Source organism: Cyprinodon variegatus, unplaced genomic scaffold (genome assembly GCF_000732505.1).
Source record: "Cyprinodon variegatus isolate N-32 unplaced genomic scaffold, C_variegatus-1.0 Scaffold90, whole genome shotgun sequence".
Lineage (NCBI taxonomy): Eukaryota > Metazoa > Chordata > Actinopteri > Cyprinodontiformes > Cyprinodontidae > Cyprinodon > Cyprinodon variegatus.
The window spans coordinates 1,425,206-1,443,181 of NW_015150543.1; the positions used below are offsets into that span (position 1 = coordinate 1,425,206).

The 17,976-nt window shown below is 37.4% G+C and overlaps 2 protein-coding genes across 10 annotated transcripts in view; one reads left to right on the forward strand and one right to left on the reverse strand.

The window, feature by feature from the left end:
* Positions 1-17,976, reverse strand: part of lrba (LPS-responsive vesicle trafficking, beach and anchor containing) — a 243,521-nt gene that overhangs the window by 84,642 nt on the left and 140,903 nt on the right. For 4 of the 9 annotated variants that reach the window (XM_015373646.1, XM_015373649.1, XM_015373648.1 and 1 more), the window contains exons 37-40: positions 14,667-14,791; positions 14,383-14,397; positions 9,233-9,370; positions 7,817-7,953 (exon numbers count right to left, since the gene is read on the reverse strand). In XM_015373646.1, the coding sequence (XP_015229132.1) occupies positions 7,817-7,953; positions 9,233-9,370; positions 14,383-14,397; positions 14,667-14,791 (415 nt within the window). The remainder of the gene's footprint in view (positions 1-7,816; positions 7,954-9,232; positions 9,371-14,382; positions 14,398-14,666; positions 14,792-17,976) is intronic. The other 5 variants (XM_015373653.1, XM_015373652.1, XM_015373650.1 and 2 more) reach the window with 3 other exon arrangements.
* mab21l2 (mab-21-like 2 (C. elegans)) lies at positions 5,361-7,165 on the forward strand. The gene has a single exon (XM_015373654.1). It carries the CDS (start codon positions 5,759-5,761, stop codon positions 6,836-6,838), a length of 1,080 nt encoding a protein of 359 aa, XP_015229140.1. The 5' UTR covers positions 5,361-5,758; the 3' UTR covers positions 6,839-7,165.

Below are 17,976 nucleotides of genomic sequence, written 5' to 3' on the forward strand. Positions count from 1 at the left end.
TTAGTCCTACAGCACACACTACTTATGCTCTAACTGGAAAATCAATAGGCTTCCCTCTCAGAGACCTCTGGCTGCCATGCCTCTTTCTGACTGGCAGGTCCGGCTGAAGGTCGTCCCTGGCGACCATAGTCGTTTGGTGAAGCAAGTGGAGGGGTTGGGTCCTAGCAGTCTGACATAATAGGGAAAACTGAACTATTAGAGAATGATGGGTAAGATTATGATAGTAAATCCATTCAGACAATCCCTCAAACATATGGCTGAGTAAATAGAGTCACCCTGACTTTTCAGGAGCATGTTAAGAATTTAATGTAATAAGTCTAAATACTGACTATTTAAACAAATGATAATTCCTTCATGATGTAAGAACCAATGCAAGGATGACAGTAATAGACCAATACATGTTTGCCAAGACTTGTTCTATGTACAATCCCAAATGTGTAGAGTTAAGCTTAAAGTTAATATTTTAAACTTTAATGTATAATAATAATTTTAAAAAAAAATCTAACCCACATATGAAATATTACAGGAACATGTTAAATCTGTTACAGAATTTTGTTGTTCTTTTAAGTTGGTCCTGACATGCTAAAAGATCATCTGTATCATGTTTATTTGAATATTTGGTTAAAATCAATGATAAATGAATGCAGAATCTTTGTTTCAACAAAAATGCTGTCAAGATTTATGCACACACCGTGCAAATTTAAAGCCATAATAACAGCTTTCAACATATTGAAAATTAAATGCATAATTGCTTTCCTTTCTTGATAATGAAATTGTCAGAGAAATGTTCAATAACTGTCATTTTTTTGTCCCCAACTGCAGACGGTGTTTAGATTTCTGCTGATTAGACCTCTGAACAGGAATATTGCAAGAATAACCAAGCTGCTGTGAAAAATTGCCTTGAATACAGAGACTATTGGTAATATGGTCAAAACTGACTGAAGCTAAAATGTACTGTATCTCTGGATAGGAAATTTGCTTGCGTTTCTTTGGTCCAGTAAGATGAAGGACGGCCTGACTGTTAGGAGTCTCCATGAGTGCCTTTACAACAGTAACCCCACATCCAGTATTAATGGATTCTGTCTGAACACGGAGAATGTGCTGCTTAACACAGACTTACACACACACTAAAGGCAGAAGCACATCTGCTCCGTGACTTCATCGGTTCTGCTATCTGCAGAGCAGATGCATAGGCCTGGCAGGCAATTAGCAGCCTGAGCTGATTTTCTCTGAGCCCTCTGTGGAACCAGCAGCTGGCTCTCTCTGGGTTTGGACAACATCAACAAAACGTATGAACAAGAACATCAAAAATTTACCCTGGTGGTTCCCATGTCTGTGGGATGTTAGTATAAGCATGCATGTGGTTTTGTGCTTTGTGTTTACACCTATTATAATACTAGTAAAAAAAACAACAGGATTCTTAAAAAGATGAGTATTTAATCTTAAAACCACTAATTTGTCTAGGGAAGACCGTTCTCAGCCTGTGGCTAAGGGACAACATGTGGTCTTTCAGCTACCAAATTGTGGTTCTCACATATAAAGAGTAATTAATCTATCTAAATGTAAAGGGAATACTAAAGGAGCAATATAAGCCTTTATTCAGTCTGCCTCGATGCTATATCTGAAAAGTTTTCCATAATAGATACATTTTAAGGGATTTTTTTCATCTATTCATTTCATTTATGCCATTTTCTATTTAAGCATCATTTTTCATGTAGGCTATTTGTATATTTTTATTTTACACATGCCACTAAAAGTCCCATGTGGACTTTATTGTACTCATGATCCATTTTCCAAAAATATATATGACCTACACATAGTTAGGAGGACTACAAGGAATGCAAATTTAAGGTGAAAAAGTATTCTGATTAAAAAAAGTTACATTTCGCTTATTTTCCAGTATTACATATACCATAGTACACCAGATATTTTTTTTTTGGTTGCTATTTTTTCAACTTTAATTGCCAGGATGTACATTGAAAACTGTTAAAGCCATAAATAGAAGGAGAGAAAGGAATTAAGGAATGGAGAGAGAAAAAAAAAATGAAGCAGCGGGGTTGCCCATGAGCTGGCACCGATTTGCAAAGCCATGGACACTTTGTGCTGCTCTTAGGGGATCACAGTGGAGTCAAACAGACAGAGATCAAAGGGCTCTTTGACGGCCTCTTGATCTTTTATCAAAAGGTCCATATAAATCAAAGAGAGACTTTTCTGAAAGCTCATATAATTCTTAATGTTTTCACTAAATATTATTGAGTGAGTGACAGTTCGGCTTGGTTGCTAAAAAGACACATACACTTAAAAGGTCCAAAAAAGGCAGCACATAAAGAAAACAGAAACCTAAAGTGTAACCTTCCAACATTTGTAAAAATGAGGGAAGATCCTGCTTTGATTTCTTTTGTGTGCATGCACATGGTAAAGAACTCATACACGAGAGCCCTGTAAAAGATAGTGAGAGGAGCTGATCAGCTCAGCTTACTATTGTTATGGCCCCCTCCTGGATTGAAAGCCCCATGTGATATTGAATTTAAACATGATAGGCTGACAAATGCAACATGCTAAAGGAAAACTTTTACAGTTTTCCTTGAGAGTCAAAATGTGAAGCTTATTTGATACTTTTTGCTGTATATGTCTGATCCGGGGGAACCATTCAGATATTAGAATTAGTCTTTTGGTCTGTGGTTTCTCGTGAATTTAAAGTTAAGCATTTCCCTAATAGCCAAAGAAAAAAAAACACTTATATATCCATAGATATATCTATATATAAATATATGTTTTTTTATATATAGCAGTGCTTCTCTTAGTTTGATAAATCTTCACGCATTAGGCTTCACAGTTCCACCAAAAATATTTGAAGTAAACTTGTTCATATCACTGCTATGCACTTATCTCTTTAATGTATTTTTGGAAGTTTAAGTGAATTACTCACACTCCCTATGTTACATTCTGATCTCAGTAAAGCTTTGTAGTACTATAGAAAATAAAGCAAGAATACTGTATGTTAAAATGGGAACATGTTCTCCCTGAAATCCAAAAGCTTGAAACTTCTCTTACTTATTTCATCTTATATGGCCACATATACCAATGACCATCTCCCTTTTAGGTCCAGAAAATAAAAACTGAATCTTACTTTAAATAGCTTTGTTCATCTCTGTAAGTCTTTCATTTTGTGGTCATATGTAAAATGTTTAGCTTGTATTTGAGTTTTTTTTTTTTTTTTTTAAGATTTAAGAATCAAATGTCTAAAAACTTTTCTCTTAGTTCTGAGAACAAGTTCGTATGACACTAAACCTACTCAATGGGGCAGAAACCAATTAAATCCGTGTCTAGGATGCAATGAGTAAAAAGACCAGAAATATGCTAGCAACTTACCTCCCCATCCTCTGATTTATTCCTTAATAAAACGTGATCTGTTTGTACTATCAAAGCAAGCCAATCCAATAAAAGCAAACATAAAAAAAAAACAGTTTATATGAAAACAACAAGTGTTGCTCTTCAGGCAATATTCCCATAAAAAACAAAGAGTTTATAAAAAAGAATCAATGTTTTCACTGGAAGAAAAAGCACCGACTGAGCTCAACAAAGCAAAAATCATTGTTTTCATAATTCTGAACAAAAAGCGCCGGTGTTACATCGTTTTAAAAATACCCTATGTGCATATATATTTCTATTACAATATTTGTTTTTGTGTCTACTCATTTACATTTTAGTTCAACTAATTACTTAAAATAAATTCCAAAAACTGACCAGACAATAGACATCTGGGTTTTTTTTTTAAGATTATATAATAAACTAATAAATGTATGTTATTTAAACATATTGACTTTGTTTAGAATAGTTTAGCAGAATTATATTTCTGCAAATTAGGATTTTGATTCATTCCAAAAATAATTTTTAGTCTGATATTAAAGAAAAAATAAAACTTTTTGCTTGCTTTAATCAAAACATTTTTTTTGAAAAGTTGCCTTGTATTTGAACACAGAGCCAAAATTGCATATGGGGACTTTAATCATGCCCTTACGACATACATCTATTTTTTTAACATTGCAGTAGCCCATCACCCTTTTCAAAAATAATTTTAACAAATGAAAAGCAATTTACATTTTAATTGCCAAGTTACACACTAATTTAACTTAAATACAAATCTTTTTAAATGCAATAGACCCTAAACCAGCATTCAATTATGGAAAAACATGTATAGATGCAACAGCTCAACTAAAAAGTTTATTTTGTTGAAAAGGAAATAACAGTTTCTTTCATGGCAGGAGTGCAGCCTATTTTATTATTCCATTCAGACACGTGTAAATATGTCTCACACCACCGCCCCTTGTCTGTGGGTGACGGTAATGTTTTTCTTCTTTTTTTTTCCTACTTTACCAACAAGAAGTCTTAGAGCTGCATGAGGGACTTCAATTAGAACCTCAAGAAAAACCCCAGCTTAAATTATTCAGCATGCAAGGTTAATGGAAAAGAACCCACCGGCAAATGAAGGCGAGACGGTGAGGGGGAGACTGCGGTCCCAACATGCATCAGGTTTCTGACTGATTAAAATGCTTAAAACGAGTTTAGTTTAAAATGTTTAACAAATATGCACGACCGGTGCAGAATAAAGTCTGAGCAAATCTATCCAGATCTCCCGAGGCCGAGCTGCAGGTGCATTCAGCCTTTAAGACGCGCACCGACTGGAAAGCATTACGCAAACATTGGGAGGCCTTGAATATTTAAAATGTACACTGAACATGCTGTTAATTCTGAACGGGACAAGAGACAGTGTGTGTGTCTTATAGAAAATGTATTAAGCAAATCCCATACATGTTTTATTTATGACGGGGAGTTTTTTAATAGGAAAGGAACAAAACGCTATTTTTTTTTAAAGAAAATAACAAAATTACTTTACGTTTTAAATTATAACTCATTTATGTCGAATATCTAAATCATACCGGTAATAATAGAACAAAAATAGGTTATTTTCTTACATGAAATAGAACGTTTCTATATTTAATTGAAACATTGATATTAAACATCACACATAAGAGGCGCAGAAGACTGAGTTTATACACGGTGGTTGTTTTTTCCCCTTAAAAAATGCTCTATAATAGGACTGAGCGCATCCGACAATATCAGGTTCAAAAAACAGTGTTTTACTCTATGTTCAGACGATGCAGACCGGTGTTGGTCTGAAGCTGGAGGCTCTGCATCCCTGTGAGGAGCTGCGCTGCGCTGCGCGCTGCGCTCCGGGCTGCGCTCCTGTAGGAGCGTCTTCCTCTCGGCTGCTCTGATTGGTTGCTTCCAATGACAGCTCCGCACATGATTGCAGGAAGAAAAGCCCGACCCCCTTTCACTCTTCCAAAGGAACCATTCATAAACTACACAAACCCAGCTTAAAGCTGAGAGTGGACGAAAAGTAAGAGGGGGGCGCAGAGGAAGAGAGAAGGATGAAGAAGAGATGAAGGCTCCAAAGCGCTGTTTTTTAGCCTTTCCCATCGGATGCTGACCCACAACCTGAATATGTGTCACTGGAAGAGCTCATGAGTTGGACTGATTATTTAGCAGGCTGCTACGTTTCATCCCTATCCGTTTCCTCCTCCTCACACTGACGTCTATCCGCTGCTGAAGCCAGAAAGAAGAAAAAAGAAAAAAAACTTTGATTACACATTTTTCCTGCACTGGAAGCTTTTGCCTCTGGCTTTACCGGTAAGCGTTGGATCCGTCAACTTACTGCGACTCTCCGGTGTACAGCCCGGACCTCTGCCCCAACATGATCGCAACACAAGCAAAGCTGGTTTACCAGCTCAACAAATACTACAACGAGAGGTGCCAAGCGCGCAAAGCGGCCATTGCAAAGACCATAAGGGAGGTTTGCAAAGTGGTGTCAGATGTCCTGAAGGAGGTGGAGGTGCAGGAGCCGCGCTTCATCAGCTCCCTCAGTGAGATAGACGCGCGTTATGAGGGGATGGAGGTCATCTCCCCGAATGAGTTCGAAGTGGTGCTTTATCTCAACCAGATGGGGGTCTTCAACTTCGTGGATGACGGCTCTCTGCCCGGCTGCGCGGTGCTGAAGCTGAGCGACGGCCGCAAGAGGAGCATGTCTCTGTGGGTGGAGTTCATCACCGCCTCCGGCTACCTCTCAGCCCGGAAGATCCGCTCCAGGTTTCAAACTCTGGTGGCGCAGGCCGTGGATAAATGCAGCTACCGCGACGTGGTGAAGATGGTGGCCGACACCAGTGAGGTTAAACTGCGGATCAGGGAGAGGTATGTGGTGCAAATCACCCCCGCCTTCAAGTGCACCGGGATCTGGCCTAGGAGCGCAGCGCAGTGGCCCATGCCCCACATCCCCTGGCCGGGACCCAACCGGGTGGCAGAGGTCAAAGCGGAGGGATTTAACCTCCTGTCCAAAGAGTGCTACTCTCTGACCGGGAAGCAAAGCTCCGCGGAAAGCGACGCCTGGGTGCTGCAGTTCAGCGAGGCCGAGAACAGGCTGCTGATGGGCGGCTGCAGGAAGAAGTGTCTGTCCGTCCTGAAGACTCTGAGGGACCGGCACCTGGAGCTGCCGGGACAGCCGCTCAACAACTACCACATGAAGACCCTGCTGCTGTACGAGTGCGAGAAACATCCCAGGGAGACGGACTGGGACGAGTCCTGTCTGGGAGACCGACTAAACGGCATCCTGCTGCAGCTCATATCCTGTCTGCAGTGCCGCAGATGCCCGCACTACTTCTTGCCAAACTTGGACTTGTTTCAGGGAAAGCCTCACTCAGCCCTGGAGGCTGCAGCGAAGCAGACTTGGAGACTAGCGAGGGAGATCCTCACCAACGCCAAAAGCTTGGACAAATTATAGAACATTCTGGGGATCAAATCTAAGACTTCTCACACTCCAACCGAGTCTCCAAGAAATGTGAAAAAAAAAGAAAAAAAAAAAGCGGAGAAAATTTGGTCCACTGCCACAGAAAGAATTGAAGGTACAGATTTCTGCTACATGTAATACATTTGTCTTCTTTAAATGTTTTCACAAAGTGAAGAACCTTTTTATTTAAATATATGCACAAAATCGTTAAGTGGAAGAACAGGATTGTAGTGTGCCAAGTTCATTTTTTTTCCTCCATTATGTGACTTTAGAAGAAATGTTAATAAAATGTTGCAAATTAAATTACAACTTGGCCTCATGTTTTGACGAGTAAATCTCCTTTTTTATTTCAACAATGTCTTCTAAAGAGAGAAAAAATAAATAAGATAGTGTACCTGAAATATGAAAAAAAAAATATAACTAAGGAAGTATGCTTGGCAAAAGAAAAAAAAAAGAAGTTAACTGGGTCAGAAGCATTTAACATAAATATTTCTGACATGAAGGCCTGCAAGCATCTCAGCTTTCTGTTTAAACTGTTAAAAATAACCAAATATCCTAATCTGGCTGGGATTTAACAACAATTAAATAGGATTAAACAATGGGATTAAACATAAGATTTTCACCCATTCTCTTACATAATTTGTATTATCCATTAAAACATTCCACTAAATGTTTTTTTTTTCATGCAGTTGTACAGCAAAACACGCCCACTTTAAAATAAATATTAAGCGTTGGTTTCACACCCACCTGTGGGTCACATTTAGATTCATTTATCCAGGAGGATTTTTTCAAACAATAATTTAGAACTTTACTATATTTTAGACATTTCCTAAATGCATTTCCTAAGGAATGTTCTTCACTTTTTGGGTGTTTCTTTCTAAAAATGCACAAACTTTATTTATTAACTACATTTGCAAGCGTGGGCATTGAGTGCGCAGCATGCTGAATGGGTGCAGATGGAGCCCTGCTTACCTTTGGATCGATGTCCTTAAAGCTCGGATCGTCTTCATCCACCTCGAAAAAGAGCTCAGAGGCGGTGACCGACAGGGTGCCTTTCACCACGGCAGCCGGAGCGATGAGCTGAGCGCTGCTGCTCACATTTACTGGGCCTGCAGGACACACACAGCCCGCTCAGACTAAAACACACCCAGCTGCTCTATAAACTAGACAAATATATATATTTAACATATATTTAGCAGCTGTTTTAAGGTTAAAATGTTTCAATGCGCCTAAACACACATTTTGCAACACAAATAAATGCTTAAAAGTGTTTTTCCTTCATTAACACGCTTTTAAAAGCCCGGTGCGCCTGTAAATATATATATATATAATATATATACACATATATAAAATAATAAACCTTAAACTTAATAAAGTAGAGGAAATTTTCAGTATCGACTGTCGGTGAGAAACGCATTGATTGCGGGCTTTAGGGAGAAGCCGCTTCATCTCTCATCAATCTTAATTGATGCCAGGATGACAATAAGATCCAGGCTCAGGGGAGCTACGCGCAGCGGCTCTGCCCAGCCGGCTCTGCACATGTGCGGCTTTGTGTTGCAGATGGAGCCGCTAAGCTGCGGGGCTTGATTTCCCTGCAGAGCAAAGCGCTGCTCGCACAAATGGATCCACGCTGCAGCACTGACACCTTACCCCTGCGCTGGAATAACATTTTTTACTCCGTTCACTCAAAAGACATTCAATTACACCTGAAGCAGACAGCTACTTGAGGTGACAAGATGAACTGCTGCAGCTACAAACTCACTCCCCTCTGCAGCACGCAGATCCCATCATTAGACAGAGATCAGCATATAATCCTATTGTTGTCCAGCTGCTTTATTTAAATAGCGCTCTGAGGCTTTACTGGTGGATTATAATCTGGAGCTGGATAATATTCAATTAGCCAAATATGATCAAATAAATAATGAGAGCAAAGATTAAAAAAATCAGCACTTAGCATAATGCGTTTAATCTGCTTATTTTGGTTTAAAGAATATTTTCTTTTTTTTTGCTTTAAATTAAAAAAAAATAATTTAAAAATCTCTCTAAAATATGATTTTTAAATAACATATATTGAGTTATATAGAGTTGAAAGGGGAAAATTATTCGTGCAAATAGCTTTGTATTTATTTTAACCTGCTATTTAAATGTGTGTAGACTTTTAAATAAGAATACAATAAAATATAATATTAGGGTAATGATTCTAAATATGACAGAAGGGGCGTTTAAGATGTGATTTGAAGAACGAGGAAGGCATGTCCTCTGTATTAAACAGACAAGATGACTAAATTAACTAATAAAGTGAATAAAAATAAAGCAATAGAGAATAATAGAGTTAGGGTGGGGGTGGGTGACTGTGAGGCAGGGGAAGATGATGAGCTGCTTCTGTACCTGTTAGGTTCTCCAGGTCCTTGTCCTCTAAGGACGACAGAGTGTCATCGTCTCCATCCAGTGGCATCTCGCTCTCAGAGTTTTGATTCCCCAGAGCCTGACCTCTGATGGGCTGCTTGAGAATGTCCTCCTCAGCTGCTAAAAGGGAGGAAAGATTTTTCTCTCCTTATTCTACTCCTTTATACGGTTTTACAACACAATACAACAGGTTTGTGCGCGGGGAACATTGTATATGGATTTACACACGGAAGGTATTTGCTTTATTAATGAAAGAGACAAACATGCTTGAATTTATTGCACAATGCAGTTTGAAGGAACGCACACATGCATTTGAGGCTGATGAATTCCCCTAAAGAAGAAAAAAAAAAAACAGACTAATGCAGGAATTTTTTTTCTTCAATTTTTAACATCCAAGCATTATCAAAAGGAGTTTAAAGTTAAAATCAGAAAAGTAAAAACACACCAAAAATAAAAGTGTTTACATCTTTATAAGATTTTAAAATGCATGATGGAAGAAGTTAAAATAGCTTCTAAGCTAGCAGCCAGGATTACCCCGATCGCTTGTGACGTACCTGTCGCATGATAAATGATAAACATTAAGGCAGAAAACTAATATAATTTGAGTTTGAGATCCCCCCCGAACTCATTACCCAAAACAATTTGAACAAGATAAGGCTCTTTTCACTGCACAAGATTTAAGGCTCTGCCTAGATCAGAGAAAAATAAAAAATGCAATCAGTTAAAGAGCATTGCATGGTGGAGATAACTGGGCAGGAACGGGAGGTGTGACGACTGGTTGGAAAGGCTTCCTTGTTTGTAAACAGCTGGCAACAACAAGAGCTCCAGCCATGTCTGCTACGGTGTCCTGGTGAAAGTACTTCAGAGTCGTCGGATATCCTTTAGTCATCACCTGAGCCTGGCAGAGGGATCAACTGCACCACAGCGCCATGCAGCTTCACTTTGAATCCGCTGGTGGAGAGGGGCTAAAAAATCTCTTGTCATGGAAAATATGCAGCTCACAGATATTTAGAATGGCCTTCCTGTAATTAAGCCTCCCTCGAGGATTCTTTAGTTAGCAGCACTGAAATTACTACCAGCTCTCCTAATATGTACCACATGCCTTTGTATTTGCACCATGCAAGTGGACAGGAGACTTGTTACAAGAGCTTAAAAACAGACATGGATTAAACTTTAATGTTTATATATTAAGATCTCATTTCAATATTTAAAGGGCTGCAAAATACAGCATCAAGACACGAAAACAACATTCTGATAGGATTAAATATAACCTTACATATCAATACTCAGTAGAATAAAATTAATACGCTATTGGTTGCACAGACATAAGGCATGTTCCTTTTCCTACATAGGTTAAAAAATAACAGGTGCCATTTCATATAACTATTGCTTTTTCTACTAACAGATTTCTTTTATCTGGTTTTTATTGTTTGATTTCTGTCTACATGACTTTATTTTGTCTATTTTTTACAATTTAAATTCATTTTACAAAACACACAATTTCAACTCCTTTATTTTTGCTTTTTTTCTATTTTTTTGCATTTGTTTTACAGTTTTAAACTTTTCATCTTATTTGTTTTTTATTTTACTTAATTTAATTTTAATCTTAGTGCATTTTATCAAACACAATTCTTTTAATTTAACTGCTATTTCAGAATTTATCCTTAACTTGAATTTTTAACTGTATTTTCTATATTTTACTGGTCTTTTTGTAATTTTTTGCTATGCAATTTTTTTTTTTTTTTAGTTGGCCAAATTCTATGTATATTAAATCTTTATTTTAATAATTTCATTACACAGTAAATTTTGCAGTGTTAAAGTAACACTTGAAGAGTGCATTTGGTCCCACTTGGAATTAGTGTTAAATTAAAACACGTACAACTACGTAGTATATATCTTACTCCAGTTGTTGTAATAACTCTAAAAGTGTCAATGTACTTTGACACTACATAATTAAACTCTGGAATTTACTGTGTAGATTTTACTTTTTTCATCAATTTTAACTTTTTATATTTTCTTATTTTGACAATTTATTATTAAATATGAAATTTAGATTCCACATAAATTTGCTTGACATTTATGTTTTTTTAATACCTTCACAATTTGCCCAATTTATTCAAACAGAAAGACTGCCACTTTATCAAAAACCTAACCCAGCAACCTTGGCCTCATCTCTAACTACACTGGCCGCAGAAATGCGGATGAATCCTAACAGGTTTCTCTTTTTCAAGACCTCCTTCTCTACACCGAGTGGCTCAACTACCTGCTTCTTCAACTGAAGGCATGCACGGTCACGGCAATTAAATTGTCAGAATTAACAAATTTGTTTTTAACGGGAGCACAGCCAGCAGTGTGGTCATGAGGCGAGTATTGATTACCAGAACAGAGACATTAGTCTTCAGGTATTTACTCTGCCACCTCTGCTACACGGGCCCCATACCAGACCGAATCAATCCCCAAAAAAGATGGTTCTTTCCATCCACAAATACATAGCAGCCTACTGGCAGCCGCACACTTTCCTGTGGAAGTCGACTTGGCGCTGTATGAATGACAACAGTTTCTTCCATTTTAACACGAGCAGAAATATTTTCTCAACATTTGAACAGAACATGCAAAGTTCAAATTCTCTTTAGATAAAAAATGAAACACGTAACCTTCTCATTTCAGGATAAGCCCTTATATTTGACAAGTAGCCAGTAAAGGAGGGCTCGGTCCTATCTTAAATATTTTCTTTGAGTGTGAGACTCTGCTTTCCCCCCTGCATCTGATGAATATAATTACAGCCAGATATGACCTTTGTGCTCTGTGTGAAAACTTAGTCCTGCATTCTCCTCTTGAGCAGCACTTCCGTAACAAATGTTGGGTCGACTAAAACAAGACGAAAGGTTACATCAGAAAATGGATGCCGTCAGCCCTCAATGTCAGGGAGTTATTTTAATGATATATTCCCATAGTTTAGGCAGGCAGTATTGCCTTACATGGTTGCCATTCAGCAACTGGCTGCTGGCTATTTTTACATAAATTTGACTCGTGGATAAAACATTTTGCTGCATGAATTTGTCTTTGTTGCCGCAGATGAATAAATGCAGCACATCAGCCTAAATTATTCAGAATAAAACCAAACACCAGAGCAAATGGTAGCCTTCAGGGGATCCTGAACTTAGTTCCCATTGCTAAAAATGATAATCACAACGGAATAAAGGAAATGTGTGAGCTCTGTTATAACTTAGTGTTAGGGAAACATGAGGGAACCTTATGAAAATTGAAATTCAGAGCCTTGCAGTAGAAGAAGAATGACCTGCTGGACTTCAGGCTCCCTGTTCAGCTGCACTGTAGCGGCAGAACAGGAATCTCCCAGGATCCTGGGATCCCCAACATTTATTACCTGTAGATCATATTCTTATTGACTCTTGTCAAACCAACCATTTGTCTTCAGACAGCCTGAGACATAAAGGGAAGCTTGCAAGCGACGTAGAGAGGATGTTCTATTTGCTGGAAAAAGCCTTTTTCAGTGAAGAATAATTCAACATGCAGGCTAATGTTGACCCACCATGACAATGATTACAAAACCTGGTGTGTGCTGAATATCTGCAGACATGAGGGATTATATGCACTTGAGAAGAGAAACGGGACTCTTGGTGTTAATGCAGGGTTTGGGTATATCTAAATATTTTGTTCTGCGGAGATGGTCGGAAAAAAAACAATTACATATTTTCCGATGAATGAAAAAATAAAACGTAAAAAAAAAATACAAAAGATTAAACTCAATGTAAACTGCTTTTGTGGAAAGCCTTACGTTTAGGAATATTTTAATATTCTGCCAAAATACAGTACAGCTCTTCCAAACTGGTTTTAAGAGCAGGTTTAGGTAAAAGTAGGTTGTACTTGGGGAAAAAGCTAACTGTTATTTTGTAGAATTGATAATTACAACCTAATGCATACTGTAGGCAGAAAAGGACCCTTAAAATTGAAATTTTTTTCTGGGTATAAAATGTCTATTATGTTGCCCAGAAATCTTAGGCAACATAACATAAGCTTTCATCAATAAGGTGATACTTTCTCTGAATAAAATAAAAGTTGAATACAGCTGGATTTGTTTAAATAAAGGTTCCAGTTATTTTTACCTCTTTGTTGGCCCTTAAATATTCTAAGTACAGCTATGAAAAAAACATCTTTATCTTCTCCATAACCAGTGTCTGTGAAGGTAAACCCGATTATGACTGCTTTTCTCCAATCAGACAGAATACATTTCTTACTGCAGGTGTTTTGGAGCCACACCCTTTGAGATGCACCCATCAGCCCTTAGCAACAGACTATTAAAGCTACAAATAGGAGTCTGTGGACTGTATAAGTAAGTTTTATTTGCATAATTAAGAATATATAATTAATGCTATTAATGTTTGACATTTATCACAAGGTTATCCACCTATGATAAAAAAAATATTTACATTGGAATAAAACCCTCAGTTGCCAATTAATTCTCCAGTCAACATTAATTTGCATAATTTCTGTTTAAAGTTCTCAGGAATACGTTCAAAACAGATCTGATTAAGTTGAGGTCCTTGGACCGTTTCTTGGATTTTACCAGCAATTTTATTTTCCTTTGCGTCCCTGTCTATTATCTATAAATTCAGATGTAACAAACTTGCAACTAAAATTAGAAGATTTTCTAGGAGACATAAGTCCTGGATGTGCGAAGGTTTTCACATATTAACCACAGAAAAAACTATAATTGGTCCAACAAATACTCCAAGAGTTATCTTTAGAATTTCTCATTTTTAAAAGTAATTCAAAGATGTGGACCTAAATGTTGCAACAAAATGTTTTCAAATCACTTTAAAAAATCATGGGAACAAAAAAACTACTGAATTACTATTTTTTTTTTTTGATATTTTCTTCAAGTGAATAAAAGTTCCCAAATTACATGTAGTGTCAATTTTTTTTGTGATATTTTTGTGATATTATGCTAGAGTACAAAAAAGTTTGAAGAGAATTTAAAGAGTTTTAACATATCAAAAAGGCTGTCACTAAAGTTTTAGATTAAATGCAATTAATCCACTAACAGAAAACAATCACAAAATCTCATGTTTAGATGGGAAATATACGGAGAAGGGAAAATTATTTCTGCTTACCTCCAGTATCAGCCGCTGGTATGCAGCCATTAAAAAAAAAAAAAAAAAAAAAAAAAAAGTAACCAATGATTCATAATTCTGTGAACTGGGAGAACTTGAGTAGGTTTAATTTATGAGCAATGTGAACGTGTGAAATTCAAATGTGGGTGTTGTTTTACTGTGTGTCGTGGAACAATAAATCTTTTATTGCAACAAGAGGACTAATTTTTATGAGCTTGTACCTAGTGCAATGCGGTGTGTGGAGTAAATGGGTAGATAAGCAGATGTGGTGGAGTTGGACTGACCATGTTCAGCTGCTGCTTTGAGCGTAGCTTCTGAGTGACTGGATCCAAAGGGGTTCCTGATGAAGCGACGTCGCCGCCTTAAATCGTCCTCCCAGTAGTCCAGGCGCCAGAACTCCCTCGGCCGGCTGCAGTGAGACAGAGGTTGCACATGTGTTAGCAATTACCAACCAGCATGGTATAGCAGCCTAGCATTAGCACTTGGTCAGGGCAGGCATGCATAAAGCCTGCATTGTGTTTGGAGTTTTCCCTTTTTTCACAGCCCTCGGGATCCCTATTCAAAAACATTCAGCGTACACACACCAGGTCTCCAAGTCATTGTGGCCCTGTTCTTGACAATGACTATATCTCCATCTCTAAGGTAAAGGTGTCCCCCTCCCCTCCGCTTCCCTCAGGCTGTTTTGGAGGAGATGAACTGACAGAGTGGGCATCATCACAGATGAGTGAACACATGACACTGTGATCATTTTGCACACACGTTTGTGGCACGTGGTTCCATTCTGGGCTCATTTCAAGCCCAGCAGGATACTCCTTGTCAGGATTCATGGCCAGCAGGATAAGGAGAAGGCCATTACTAACAAAGAGGAAGGGGTGGATAGCATTACCAATATTAATCAATGTCTATAGCCCACATTTTCTTTCCAGTTCAGATCTTCTTTACCAGTGTTTGTCAGCACATTACTGGGTTCTACCACTGTATAACTTTACCCTAACAGTAATGTAATATAAGCAGAGCATTTGCTGAAGAACTGAAATAATGCATCATATTTTGCAAAACTGTCAAAATCCAATAAAATATGATCTAGAATTTTTTTTTTTTTTCCTAAAGTTGACCAAATTACAAACCAAAACAAAAATCTGGCATTATGAACGTATTGATCCCTGCTAACCTGACAGAGCTGTGAGTTTTTACCATTTATGTCCAGAGGATTTTAGAAGCATTTTTTGTTTGAAAATACAACGGAAATAAATCTAGAATAACGGCACAATTATAAGGTCTAAACAGTGGCAGCGGGCCAATAGAGGGCGCTAGGGAAACCCATCCAATGACCCTGATTAAGACATAAAATATATATTTTTTATAATTTAATTTTAAATTAACATTTAAAATATTTGAACATATATTAATATGTATTTCTTAGATGTGCAAGATAGATATTTAATCTATAATGAATAGTAAAGCGTCATTCCATCTTTTGTCGGATTTATTACGTATTTCCGCCCTAGGGCGCAAAAAACATAGCCCATAGACTCTCGTTAAAAGTTGCTCATGCGCAGTAGCTCCTCTGCAACATAAAGGTATAGGAAAGTTCGGGGCGAATCGCTGTTACGCCCCAGGCTGACAGGAAGTGTATTTGCTCACCACCTCCCGCCACAGCGCAGACGCTCTGCAGGTGATTGACAGGTCAAGTCGCGGGAGTAAGAGACGTATTGGAGAGAGAGAGAGAAAAATGGACCAAGAACTGTCCTTTTCCAGGACCTGCTTTAGCAAAAAGGCTTGGCTAACTGCATTTAAGCGAGGCTTACACTTTATTCTGCTTTTCCTGCCTCCTTTTTCAAACGCCAGGATCTGACCCAGCATGTAGCACTTTTTAGAAAGGCAAAGAAGCATTAAAAATCTGGAATTCACATGGAAAATAATAAGATATAGTGTACTATTTCTAGATGTTTGTTAATTTGCATAGTTGCTCTTAAATAAACACATTCTCAGAAAATAGTTTTTATATATAAAAAAATATATAAAGCTGACTTATAGCTTCCCCATTATTAAACTTGTAAAAAAAATTTAGGTGTGACAATATTGGACCATGTTAAAAATTGATTTATCTTCACAAAGCCTCAGAAGGGCAAGATTTATCTACAAAAAGTAAACCTGTACATGAAATTATGTTCTGTTTTTATAACGTGTTTTCATAATTTTTTTGTTGTTGGCATTCAAATAAATATTCTGGTGAGATAAGTATACGTTTGATTGGTTTTTGTTACACGTCTATTTTAAATTTATAGCCCCCCCTGGAGAAAACTCCACCAGCCGCCACTGGATCTAAATGCAACCATACATACAAAAATTATCTTATTGGAACCACTACCACAACTGTTACTATGTCTGATCTATTGGTGAATAAACAGAAGAAAAAAATAAATAAATCTTTGCCAAATATTTTATTCTAAATAAAGTTTCTCTGATTTTTCCAACTTTCTTTTCTTTTTTATTTTTTATTTTATATTCTCAAATGTCCCTTTTTCAAATTAGGATTTTCATGAATTGCATTATTCTCAAACTACATTTTACAGATCATACTCTCTTCACTTCAAGCCCGATACAAGCGCTCGCTCTTGGCCAATGAAAATGTTGCTGAGGTCCATGCAGACCGATAGAAATGTGTGTTCAGTCCTCACTCCAGAGGAAAGCCCCCCTCCCCCTAGAAGTAAAGAGATCTGGGAATCGCAATTTGAAAAGAATACAGTTCATAAAACTACATTTGGAAGAGAAGTTTGAAATAATATTATTTAAAAATACAAAAGCTGTAAAAAAAAAGATAATTGAAAAACAAAAAGAGTTTAAAACATAAAAATTAAGAAAACAGCAACTTCACTCTAAAAACCTTTTTTTTTTATTTAGAAGTTTTCCAAATTTTTCTTTCTGTATTGATTTTTTGTTCCAAATCTCCATTTATACAACTTCCTTTTTTTTTTTGCTTTCTACAATAATGGAGCAAAATTCACCCCCAGCACAAATAACCGATAAGTCCCAAAAACTGTCCCCATTATCTTTCAAATTAGAAAATGGAATCTGATCAAATAGAAATGATGATTTCCATCGGAGGGTGCCTTCTGCATCAAAGAACCTTTGGTCACAATAATATATAATCATCATCACTGTGTCTGCTGCAGTTTGTTAAGTGAACTGTGCCTAAAGCTCAAAGACTACAAAGTAATGATCACTTTTATAAACTATTATTTATGGAAATGCTGGGTTGTTGGAAGGTATGGTGCTGTAGTTTCTAAGGAGTTTCTAAGGATACCGGGCATGAGGGAATGAGCAAAAACAGATTTTTCTGTAAGAGTTTTGTAATGTTAGATATTTAAATAGTTTCCTGTGTGTTGAAAGTCTTGTAAAACCAATAGTATTTGTGGACAGAAAAAAATCACTGGTTTGATTTATAAACCTTGTGCTTTGTGGGACATAAAAAACAACTTTGTCCTACTTTTATATTGGGTTAAAATATATGCTGCCCTCTCAGTCTGGGCTCAGAGGGCATGAGGGATGCTTTCCCTATTGAGATGAGAGCCTCATAACAGACTGCTCCTT